The following is a 13,476-nucleotide window of genomic DNA, read 5'->3' as shown; positions in this document are numbered from 1 at the left end:
AAGTATATGGAGTATACTTATTTTACTGAGTAGGTAAAACTACTGATATTACTATAATACTTACAGTTCAATGTATTCTTTTCAAAGACTACTCAGAGAATTTGTTTAACTGTTGATGCATGATCATTAGCATACATTCAATCAAAAGGGTTCCTGTTCCTCCAGATCATTTGTATTACTCACAGCCCGCTTTTTTCTGCTCGGTGGTCATGGTCACATCTCCAGACCTGCACCTGCTGTAGTTTTGTGTTTTCTGTCTGTATGTCAGTGTTTTCTATTGGCCCGTTTGTGACCTGACGACCTTATTGGCTACAAAAAATGCAGATGAAAGGTTGAGATTTAAATTCAAATTGTATTCAGTGCTCAAATATGATTTTACAGAGTAGATTACATAGTGTGATGCATACTCAGTGCATAAAAGTAAAAGAACCCAAACGACTTAGTTGAAAGTAATTTGAGTAGATGTAATTAGTTACTTCTTATTTCAAGTACACAAAGAACATGAAGAGCATCAGTTAATATTTCTAGGACTTGGATGGAACAAATTCAAACAGATGGTTTATGCCTTTCGCTGTGTTGTTTGACTCATGATGAAAAAACGATTGTGAATGTGGCTTCGCCTGCATTGGAGGAGTCAAATCTAAGTGTACATATTCAATTAAAACTGTCAGATTCGTCTCCTTATAACTTTTAATAAGTTTTTTTTTTTTTTTTTTAATTCATTCAGAGATGGAATGCCTACAATTAACTTGAATGAATTACTCCTGTTTTCTAGTCAAGGTAATTTCTCGGGCGATGTTCCTCGGCATAATAGCGACGCTGAATTAGACTGGTGAACAATTCCATCTTCCAAGGACGATCCTCCACGGGAGACAGCTGTGTTTGAAGTGTTAGTGTTCTCGCCTTGAGAAGCTTATCAATGCTCGTGGTGGGAGAGCATTCAGACGCCGACAGGCACCGATGATATGAAATGACCATTTTTTTCTTTCACACCGCTTAGTATTTTTTTTCGTAAATTAGTTAATGTTATTACTCCACATCAGTGTACAACTCAAGTCTTTATTTAGAAAGGCTCTATGAGAATGAAAACATGTTTTATTTACAGATTTTCAGTGCAAAGGATGGATGTTTCCCCAAGTGATTTTGGCATTAATGACATAATACATGTACAAAAATGTGTTTTTACTGTAAAAACATTTTTTTTTGTGTGTAGAACCATAAAATAGTCGGTATATGTTAGATCCGATGACAAACTGCACCCACAGCCGATATTGATGCACTCACAGGATAAAAAAGAGAATTAGCAACACTGGCACAATATACTGTGTCTCTTCTCATTTATGTTAATTGCACAGAAAACTTCCCACGCACATAACACCTACTACTTAATGATAGCATGAAAGAGGAATTTTAAGCATGGCTGTTCATTTTCTATTAGAAAAAAAAGAAGGAAAAGACAGAAAGAAAGAAAAACAGCCGGCACGGATTTATAAATTATTATGGATCAAGAGGTGTACTGGTGGGAGGAGTGCAATAAAACGTAAGCTTTCAAATCAGCCTCTGTAAACCGCTGCACACTGAATTATTTTCACTATGACACCAGTGAAACAAATGAAAATTATGATTTAACTTGTCATGGATTGAACACTTGCTTGAAAGGGAAGTAGCACAGGCTTTAAAATCGATCACACCGTTGCAAATTTAATCAAGTGAAGGTACAAAATGCATCCAGTTTTCAGGAAGAAAAAAAAAAGAAAACATCTTTATTCAGTATGTACCTTGAAATTAAAATACATTTAAACCGACTGTACTGTAAGTATGGCGATACATACACACATATAAACATGTATGTGGTGCATTTTTTGTATGTATGGTGTATATCATTAGCAAATGTACAATACGTACAGCTATGTGCAAGTTTATTCTCTGTACATGTATATGAAAAGTACAAATTTTTCATATCTCGTCGTGTTATCCCTCATACTTGCATGGTCATTGCAAGTGCACATACACACACATTAACATGCGCACTACAACAATTAACAAAGGATTAAAGCAACTCGTTACTGTACTTTTAGGGAATGGATTTGCATCGGCGACCTTGTAGAAGACCTACACAGCCCACAGCAATTCAACTGAAACACGGTATTGTAAATGAACTGTATGTGCAGGTTTTTCTTCATCTTTGCCCTCAAGGTGCCTCATTTTTTTTCTGCGACTTGTACTTGACAGTGTAAAGACAGTCTTTTTGAGGTAGACTGCTCAGATTCAAGGGCAAGCTTTTTTTTCTTTTGTTCATTTTTTTGTTTGTTTTTTTTTTACCTTTTTTTTTTATCCACAAATGCATGACATTCAAAATGACAGGACGTAAGTACTACATGTACAATATGTAGTAATGAGGTAGAAATGGTTATAAAAAGAAAAAAGCCGGACTATAAAACTACATCAGGATGGAATCAAAAGCAGTTTTCAACAAAATGTAATTACAGAAATACTGACAGAAGTGACTGAGTTGGCGTCACTGTGAGACTCGATGTGCTTATCATAGGTTCGGCTCAAGTCTGTGTCTGTTGGCCCTTTCATCACATCACCCCAACAATGAATGACTAGTTTAACGATAACATCTATAGCATGTGAAATATACACCCTATCAAAATAAATCCGTAATCGTTTTTCCTCATATCAGATCTTGCTGTGAGCCTTTTTACTGTCTAAAAACATACTAATGTAACTTCCCGTGTTACACACTGTGCTCATCTGCACTGCAAATATGTGACAAGATCTGTTGTTGTCGAGTGATTACAAGTACTACTTAATTTGAGTGGAACATTTCCCCCTTTTAACATACATACCTCCGTCAGTTCATGAACAGTCAAACCTCTTAAACTCGTGAAATCTGCGCTTGTTAATGGCACTTAGGGCTTCTTATCGCCTTCTTGTCAAAAACCTTGCCATGAGCACAATTGCTTCTTAAAATTTCCAACCATGGACACAGAAACAATTATATTCCTGTGCGACAATACACTGTGTGGTGTGTAACATCTTCTGCTAATATCTACATTTTTTTTGAAAGCGCTGAGCTTCAGCTATGTTTCTTTTTGTAGTCCAGGCAGAGGTGACTGACCGTTCATAAACTCAGACAGGACAAAGCCAAAAAATGCTTCACAAAACTCACAATATTTGACATACTTTGATAGAGTCACTTGGAAATGCCCAGTGAGAGCACTATTAAATCACCAATTTCAAATATCCACAACTTACACTGTTGCATTAATGGTGCGATATGTAAAAAGTTGCTGTGGAATTCATACTTCAGACAAAAAGGGGGCAGTATATCACCAGAGTAACTGCTAACTGTAGCAGCCATTAGCTAGTTAGCTTAGTTAGCCGTGCAGCTAGAGGTCCACACTAGGAGTGTTGCTGTCTACACTACTAGCACAGGAGCTTTGAACCGTGCAGGCAAGGGCTAGCTGGTAAGCATGCTATCTTCAGCAAAAACAACACACAGACATCATAACATCAAAGCTGTTATTTCTGCACATTATGTTGATGATGAAGTTTGAATGTCATCAACTTAAATTCTTACATATCGCACCTCTATGGACACTGAAATTCACAACTTCTTTAAACAAGTCACCATATTGAAAAGAAAATGGTTTTACTTTGGCTTCAAGAACAATTTCAACCACTAAAAACCTCAAAATGTTCCAATAAATGACACAATATTTGAGGGGAGTTATGCAGTTGCTCAATTCTTAAAATTCTGCAGCTTGGGCAGAGTAAACAAAAAACATTGTAAAAAGTATTTTCCATTAATATTGAACCAATGAGCCTGGGGTTTTCATGTTTGAAGCATTCAACTGGACTTTCATGTTGGCTATGCACCTTCTGGATATGTTGCAAGTGTCAGGAAAAAAACAACTTGAATGAAAAAAACAATTAATTAAGTGACCCGGTTAATTGTGAGAGTGGTCCCGCTCATGGGTTGTTCAAATGGTGTGGGGCTGGGCTAACTTATGTGCATTCAGGGAAAATGCAGTCACCCATCTTAATACTGAATATCTTTAACCACAGATCATGTGAAACTACAACCAGATATTAATGCTGGCAAGCTTGCTAGCTGTATCTGCTGCTACGTAGTTTCTCTGCTGGATGCTCTGTAAACATCCTGAAATAGGCCTGGAAGAGTTAATGATACCAAAACCAGGCTGCAGTGATCAATATGCACACTTTCCGATAAAAAAAAAAAAAAGACCAGGTAAAACATGTGCAATAGGCAACAAACATGAAGGGACCTCCTTTGAAAAACAAACACAAGGTCCTTTAGTGCCTCTGCAGTACTATACGCCTACACCTACAGTGCTATCTACTTCAGTGGCATTTTTTTTTCTCAATGTGCGAGTGCTTTGCTTTTCCTTTACTGCTCAGAGGACGTAATACATTCAATAACATTTTAACTTGCCAATTCAGCTGTCAGCTAAGCCCGGCTCATCACAAGAAATGTTGCATGGAAATGTACTGATTAATGGCAGCAAATACTGATTGATAACACTGTAAACACAACAGTTTGTGTGTGAAAATGACAAACATAGAGTAAAAATAACAGCTTCATGTACAGTGAGACATGTTCTTAAAAAGGAATGCCACTCAATTCATGAATGTTACAGTCATGGCCTAAGACAGTAAAACCAATTCTTCTGTAAACTTTGTGTTAAAATAACAGAATTGGTTTCAAGACAGAAACATGTGTACCCAACATCACGTTTAGATTTTCTATTTGACATCACAGATTCAAGGGCCAAACACGATCAAGTGGTGAATGTTGGCTGATACAGACCAAATTGTCCTAAGGCAAAGGCATATCCCAAAGCTGATATTCAGTGGTATTCCCCTTTAAGTGCATTATGTGGCGAGAAACAGGGTTATCAAAATGTAAAGCTCATAAATTTTTGCAAACAACAAAATACTGTTTTGTGTTCTCTCAAAAGGTTTTTCCTCATCAAACAGGCAGAATAGGTGCTGACATTTTGCTGTCTTCACGAATTTGTCTTTCAGAGATAACTAACAAACTGAGGTAGAAAGGAACTTAGGCTATACATAATCCTTAGGTTTCATTAACGATAAAACGGCAGCAGGATGGAATGGAATAGCTCGGGGGCCATTGTCTTCCTCAACCCCGAGATGTTTGTCTGCACCTTTTGGATTTCTCTCAGCTGTGCATGACCACGAGCTAAAGCAAAGGCGGCAAAGAAAACCCAAACAAATGATTTGTTTCGAATGACTCTTGTACATTCATTGTAGGGACCTCCTCGTTTCACTTCAAGCTTTTTGAGGTATTATATAGCCTTACATGGTTTGATAGTGGAATTTCAAATGCAAGCCAAATGCTTTTGTAGTGCTTCAACACAAGCTTATGAGGTACTATACATATCATCATCACTTTCCTGAGTTTTCAAATAGAGAACATCAAAAGAAATAATGGTAGAATATTACATTTATGTGAAACACTGCAAATTACTACTTCAACAATATTTTAACAGCAATTACACAGTCATTTATTGATGCGATTGAAGTCACATTGTAAAATAAGAATTGTTTTTGTAATTTCTTCGATAGTGGAGAGGCCAGTACAGCAACCAAATTCACTGTAAGTTTGCCAGAGAACAAATCCAGCGAACTAAAAGAAATGTATGTCAGTGTTGTTGTAATTAAAGGATTTACACACACATAAAACCTGTGGAAGGTAATGAATCCAAACTGTAATTATGCCAATAAATTTAATTTAGCTCAAATTAACCACAACTGTTCACAAAGAGCACGAAAACAGACACAGCTGTAGAACACCGTTCTAATGGAAAGGAGAAAGCAAGTTTTTTGTCCCATTTTAAAGCTTTTTTTTATATTAGCACGTCACCAAAGAAGATTGTGAGAAAAGAAAACTTAAACAGCACCACCTCAGGCACTTGATAGCAACTAAATCTCAAGATCAGCAGAATAGTATGTATATATATTTATATATATATATATGTATATACAAAAAACGGGGGCATCGTCTCCAGGTCGTTCGAGTTTTAGTGAGCATATGGCGTCAGCCACATAAAGCATTTAATTAATTTTTTACCAATGTGTGAAGTCCAGAATGTCATCTTCTGTCTAAAGCCTTCAAGGACAATCCCTTTGCTGTACGTGTTCGTGTCACCACTGTTTGTAATATTTCTTGTTCACTGAAGGCCAAACACTTATCTGTATTCAACTACTGGGTTTAAAGAAATTGTGTTTGATGGGTCTCTTTCATTGACTACAACCAAACATTTTATTCCACTCAGTGTACATGTCAAGTTCTTTTTGTGATATACTGGGTTGGAATTTGCTAAACACATTGTCAAAGTCTTGGTAGGAGACCGGCCTCATCTGAGTGGGATGGATGTTTGACAGGTCGGTACCAGGAATGCCATGGAGAGGACCTACCACTGCTTCCTGACACAGCTGGGCCACGTCTAGTCCCGAAAAGCCCTCTGTCCTCTGAACTAGTAGTGACATCTCTTTGTCACTAATACAGTAGTTGTGCTGTGAGAGCAGTTGGCTGATTATCTGGTGTCGTGCTGTCCCATCAGGCAAGGGGATGAGCAATCGCTTGGCAAAGTACCTCCTTAGGGACTCTGGGATCTCTTCAGGCTTATTGGTGGAGCAGACCACGAGGACATGGTCCTCAGCAGAGGTCAGAATATTGTCAAGCTGCATGAGGAGCTCAGCCTTGAGGCGATTCACTGGGCTCTCCTCACTGAGCTGGGATGACAGCAGCAGGTCCACCTCTCTGATGAACACCACAGCCGGCTGGCGACACCGGGCCACCAGGAAAGAAGCCTGGATGATCTTATCGCCTTCCCCAAGCCACTTGGTCACCAAAGCTGAGCTGCTGAGTCGCAAGAAGGCAGCCCCTAGCTGACTGGCCATGCAGTGGGCCAGCAGCGTTCTACCAGTTCCCTGAGGTCCGAATAAAAGGAGGCTCCGAGGTAATGTGGCAAGTCCACTAAACATATCTGGCCTTAAAATGGGCCATAGTATCTCCTCTTTGATGGCTGCCTTGGCCATATCCAGACCCGCAATGTCGTTCCAGTCGACCGGAGGGCCCTGTTGAAGGATTTCTGTGGTCACCATCTCCACCAGGTTGGAGTCACTGTTCTTCAGTTGTTCCTCTGCAGCAAGGATGGACGAGGTAGCCGTACCAATGTCAGGCCCTGTTAGGGAGTGAGAGAGGTGCTGTCTGTGCTCTTCAGTTTGCTCGCTCATGATGGGGGATCCAAACTTGCTGTAGGGCTCACCAGTTCTGAGATCACCCACAGAGCTTTTGGTTGATCCATAGGATGGAGGAGTTAGTGCTCTGCCAGAGTGTATTATAAATTTTCTTTGTTGATCAGAGGACATTGTCTGTTTGGTTGGCTTAAATGCTAAAGAGGCCGCCTCAGCGTTTCTGTCAAAGCCATTACCCCTGTTTGAGTCTGTGATACTGCTGTCTGCAAGTCTGTACATTGGACTGTGTGAAGAGCGCTGTTGGTTGTAGTTGAAATTACCAAAGCTAGAGTCCATATCTCCATGTCCACTCATGTAGAAAGCTTTTCGTTTTAATGAGTTGGATGTGCTGCCATTCAAAGGTGTTGGTGCAATTGGTGTATGATTATGGGACTGGTAGGTGTAGCCAGGCAGCGTGGAAGGAGGGATTGGTGTCGGAGCTGCAATACCAGACGGTAGATAAGCGGAAGGGGGGGGCGCTCCCCCAGGGCTATAACCAGGGCCAACAGCAGTCTGAGAAGGATACCCTGTTGGAGGATAATTGTAGTTGGGAAGGTTTGGAGACCCGGCGTTGTAGCTCGGCACTAAGGTAGGGGGAGGAGGCGGGGGTGGTGGTTGTAAGAGCCCGGCACTGTGCAAAGGAGAGGGGTGTGGGGAGGGGAGGGCTGGGGTACTCTGGCCACTATAGCTTGAATGCAGGTAGGAGCCGTTGTAGCTGGCAGTATATTCCTGAGAGGGGAGGCCCGAGTGGAGGGTAGTGGCTGTGTGGCTCCCACAGTTACTGCTGGAATAGCTCGGCTCAGACAAGCTGCTGGCCACCCCTGGGGAGCTGCCTATGCTAGCCGACACATCTGTAGGGGGTAGGGCAGCTGTCATTCCAGCTTTGCTCACAGATATAACATCTGGAGCACAGTTCATTGGGTAAATCCCCTCCTGCCAGGACTCATTCTCTGACTTTCGTCCATTCATGAGTCCACTGGTGCTATCAGAGTAGGAACACAGCAGGGCTCTTTCATTTGGGCCCTCTAGGATCCCAGAGTACTTCTCTGCATATTTCTTAAGCAGATTGGAGGCAGTCAGTGCAGAGATGTCATCATTTGCCCATGCGTACTGGTACGTTCGCTGTAAGTGCCCCCGGTAGGCCTCTACTTTGTGTGCTGGCGAGCGGGTAGTGGATGAGATGTCAAAGTGTTGCTCAGCCCATTGTGTGTGCTCTGGGGTCCACTGCATCTTTAGACCTAGATATTCAATATAAGGAAAAAATATGGCAAAGTAAGCATTAAATCATGGTTAATAATTATCTTTCAATCATCCATCATTCCATTACAACAATCAAAAAGCATATAATTCAAAAACTGTGAAAATGTCCATAATGCATTAATTTATAATTGTTTTTTTCTTATTGTTTGGGTGGAGGAAAGGTGGGAAGGTTTCCATAAGATCATCTGGAAAATAAACTCAACCTGCACCATAATGTCCAAACGTCTCCCATATGACAAACAGACAACCCTAACTAAACAGGCATCATGTTCAGTATGAGGATACAGGACCCAACACCTGGTTAGCGTGGTATAATCCACCCAACATGGAGCAGAATGACACAGACATTGTGGGTCAGTCTATAATCCAACTCTCATCTGAGGCATTCTGAGACAGTTTCAAATCTGCTTGGAGGAGAGCAGCAAAGCAATCTTCCTTGGCAGCGCTCTGTTGCTTTCATCACACAAACCCCTCAGCCCAGCATGAATTACATCCACATCCAGTCTGCCTACTGCTTCCTAGTCCACAGAGTGAGGGAGGGAGGGAAAAAAAAAAAACATGCTTCACTTGTCTTTTTCTCTGCAGCCTCTCTCAGCCTCTCTGCATGGCCCCGGGGGTTTGAATGACATACATAATCAAGTTAAATCCTTAAGTCAATCTGCAAATAAAAGTTTTAACACATGCTGTCATCTCCTACTCTGCTTGGGATTATCAGATCATGTACTATACCCCCAAAGAATGCAGACTATTAGATATGTTACAGCTCAAAACAATCAGAGATAGTGCTCACATCTTACATCAACACTAATCTGATCAAAAGCAACAACAAAATACGAGAGGTGATGCATTCAACCAAACTTTCCCCGCCTGTTACAATGCTCCATGCCTTTGCTAAGCAGCCGCAGCAGTGCTATACTTTATACTTCAGTAGGTTAAGTCCATATCACAGGATTTAGGCAACAAACAGCTACTGTCCAGAGGCAGATTACAAACGCAGTGTTTGTCTGTGGATTCCCTTCTGACTCCCTCCCAGCTATTTGCCCACCCACCACAGTAGACACCAGGAGCTAATTAGCAGGATGATGCTGCACTAATTGTGCTAATTTACAAGGTTTTAGTCAAAGGGATCCATGCTATGGCTCACGTGGTTGTCAACCATCCAAGCTAATGATTAAGAAAAAGAGCCCAAGGCAAAAAGAAGCCTGGGCTGACAAATATGGTGGCAATACTGCGCTGGAACAGAAAGGTTTGTGAACCTACAGAAAATAGAATATTAATAAGATATCTTTCGTGTAAATCAAACTGTATTTATTTGAAATGTATATGCAAATGTGTGAATGACACCTTTCAGAACTCACTGACTGCAGCTCTGCCAATGTGCATTTAAATGCACTGAATTATTAGTCACACACTATATTCCTGGTCAGCTGTTTTTTTTAGGTGTGGGTGCATTGTAAAAGTAAGACTTCTTAAAAGAGATCTGTTGTGCTTTTTTCATGTTTTTTTATATAGAAATACTTGTAAATGAACAAGATCTTAAAATTTAAAAAGGTCAACTCAAGGTCCTCACTCCCACAGAAAAAAACTGCTCCTTAAACGCCTCGTCAGTAGTCCCGACGTTAATTTTGTGATTCTGTGACATCACACTGCAATGCTGTGTCTCACATTTGCATAATTTATGCCTAGCAGCTACTGTGGCACGTACAAGTTGATTTAGCACAGCTGCTCTGTTGTTGTTAGTGGTGCTGGCTCTGGCATGTGTGAGCTGACCAATCAGAGAAGACAGGGTTTTTAGTAGGGGTGGTCTTAAAGAGACTGGAGCTAAAACAGAGTGTTTCAGACAGAGGGGGATACAAAGCTGCAGCACTGGACAGTATGAGAAAACTAATGTGTGTTTTTTTTTTTTTTTTTAGCATTAAAGCATGTAGACCTGTTCAAGTAGTACCAAAGAAGGACCTACAAATAAGCATAACATGTCTCCTTTAAATTATTTTTCCAGTGCAGCTTGTCAAACACAGCTGGTGTTTTTCCCCTCTTGTTATTCCAACACTGAAATACCCTTTAACAAACTGTCAAATATAGATTTTTCCACATTATTGCTGAGAAAAATGTTCCCTTCAAAACAAACAACAGTAATTGGGCAATAGCAACTAGCACTATGTTGTCTGCCAAAATTCTCTGCCTGTTCACAGCATTTACTGACACTGCAATGCAAGTATCAGGATAATGGTTTTTGTACAATCATTGAGCAGAGTTCATTAACACTCAAGGCACATTTTGTCAATAACAGCTTATTGAGTGAGATTCTCCTATTACTGTTAATCCTCTCTGAACAATGTGCCACTTTGGACAATCAAAGAAGTGCTACTCACAAAGTGTACTTAAGATCTCGGAGCATCAGGTATTTTATAAAATGGAAACCATCCAAGATGATTATATAAATACAGTGCACAGCTAAAAAAAAAAAAAAAGAAAGAAAAAAAGAGAAAAAAGAAGCCTGAGAAAGACTTTCTATATTGAAAATAACTCAACCTGAGATTTAGATTTGTGGAGTGAGACAGTTTCTCTTCTACAGGCTAAAAAAAATCTGTTCTATCTTACAGAACCTACACAGAGAAGAATACAAGGCTATATGACCCGTGTTGAATATCAAAGCAGTTTTAGTATCACATACAATATCTGTAACATAGTGAAAGTATCACCATAATTTGTGCTAATAATCAGTGTCTACCAGTTTTTTCTTGATAAGTTATTTAAAATTGAACGGGAACAGACTTTTTGGGTTTAGACAAAGGTTATGGGAAAGGCTAGTAAATGCATCCTCACACAAACAGGCATACAAACACTAACGTAAATACACACACACATACACTCACACACGCCGCATTAGCATAATGATCCTGTACTTTGGTATTACGGTAAAACGTTGTCCTTTATTCCACCTGCTTGGAAATTCAAATCCAGCATCCACAGGTTCCTTTGTCTTTCTTTGAAATGGTATAATTACAGAGCGCTCCATTAGTGGAATGTTTTCAGATAGCCTCGGGGCCCAAGCTCAAATTCCACTGATCAGCCACCAACAAATAAAGCTTTTGTTAGACTAATGTGTTTGTCAATTCACAGATCTGGGCAATCCTCTATGGTACATTTGAGATGATGGTATTATGGGAGAATAATCTTTCTGGTCCAACATTTAGCCAATTTCTGGAAATATAAAAGTCAATTCACATCTTAAAGGGGCACTGTGTAGTTTTGGAGAAGAAATTCAAACTCTGCATTCAAATTTTATACAATATCAATGAGATAATAATGCAAACTCAGAAATATTATTTTCTCCATAACTAAATAAAGAAGCTGCTCACAGAGGAAAATAAGGTCCCCAGAACACTATTTGAAGCAAGAAAGTTGGTAGGGTCCGCCACATATAAACAAAGTAAAACAGTATGAAACTGTGTTGTCCTTTAAGGTCACTTTGTGTATTTAGTTTATTTAGACATGAAAAAAGAATCAGTCAAAGAAGATCTTTCTCACCTGATTAAAATTTCTTCCCCAAAACTACGTAATGCACCTTTAAATAATCAGCCTGCTAAATTTGAGATTAATTTAAGAAGTCTGTCTTTAAAAAAATGTCCTGACAATTTAAATTATAGTTTTTCTTTTATAGACAATCTCACACCAGCTGCAGACCAGTTGGAGCCACGATGCGTTTGACATGTGATGCCATGGTGTTATGGCTGTGCTATGGTGTTTAATTTCTGGTTCAGCGACCATCATCGATGAAACAGAGATGCTGACCTTTTTGGGAACTATTAATCTGGTAGCCTAGGCCGTTTTTAAGCAAACAAGAGTGGGCCTCCACTCTGTCCATCCAATTTCCCATTGCGTAAATTGGACTGCCGCTTGCACAATTCTCTATTCATTACTGTGCTGCTGAAAGGAAACACAGAGGTGGCAGAGCGGTTTTCTTTCCTCCTTCTGTGTGTGCGTGTGTGTGTGTGCATGAGTGAGAGAGAGCGAAAGCAGAATGCCTTCCAGGAGGATTCCCAAGCATAAAGAGCTGGACTTTCCTTCTTCTTTTTTGGTTTGGGGGGAGGGCTGAGGGAGAGGGAAGTGAAAGCTGTCGTAATTGAAACGTGGCCTAATCAGACTCATTACCATTTTTACCAATTTGCACCACCAAAGATGCTTATTAGGTAACTGTGTTTAATAAGCCGCTCTTTAGAAAACTAACTGTAATGAGCTCTTTAAAGTCAGACTTGAGCATGATTATGCACTGGAAGTGTTTTGCAGAGCCCGAGCAGACTGGTACATTTAGTCATGTACAATGTCATAATTAAGCCGCACAAACTCTGCACTTCACACCACACAATAGTCCCAGCTGAGGCAGTAGACACGCTGGAAAGTATTTATAATTACTGATCATTACAACCCTGGGATTTTCATCGCCGGACGTAAACATAATTACGGGAGCTTTTGCTTTTATTCTGCACACACAGACCGCTCCACTTGACAAGCGTGCAAATATTGCAGACAGACAGTAATTACGTTTATAAATAAAAACAAGCTCATATTCATATTCAAATTCACCGGAGATATTCTAAGTAGGGGTGGGGCAAAACATTCTAATACAATGTGAAATGGTAATCGGTACGGCTACAGAGTCCTATTCATCTCACATATCAAGTTAAGACTATTTAAACTCAATTTGGAGCTCCATGTGGCAGTAATTCCAATCTTTAGATGGCAGGGTGCCATTTAACCCCTCATTTAGAAAAGATATGCCTTCTTCAGTCACTGTCTTTTCCAGAGCGGCTGCCCATACATTTCACAGTCTGACCACCCATGGCAGCAAATTACTACATGTCTCCACGCTATCAAAGACCACCGATCCCAGTGGATTCTATACTAATCCGAGCATAAAAGGTG

At 40.2% G+C, this 13,476-nt stretch overlaps 1 protein-coding gene across 2 annotated transcripts in view; it reads right to left on the bottom strand.

Annotated features, from left to right (window-relative positions):
* Positions 1-1,039: 1,039 nt before the first annotated feature.
* fign (fidgetin) overlaps positions 1,040-13,476 on the bottom strand; it is a 33,922-nt gene continuing 21,485 nt past the window's right edge. For both annotated transcript variants that reach the window (XM_030429403.1, XM_030429402.1), the window contains one exon: positions 1,040-8,528. In XM_030429403.1, coding sequence (XP_030285263.1) covers positions 6,292-8,520 — 2,229 coding nt within the window. In that variant the 5' untranslated portion in view covers positions 8,521-8,528 and the 3' untranslated portion in view covers positions 1,040-6,291. The remainder of the gene's footprint in view (positions 8,529-13,476) is intronic.

Source organism: Sparus aurata, chromosome 9, assembly GCF_900880675.1.
Source record: "Sparus aurata chromosome 9, fSpaAur1.1, whole genome shotgun sequence".
Lineage (NCBI taxonomy): Eukaryota > Metazoa > Chordata > Actinopteri > Spariformes > Sparidae > Sparus > Sparus aurata.
This window is presented reverse-complemented; position numbering and strand designations above follow the sequence as displayed.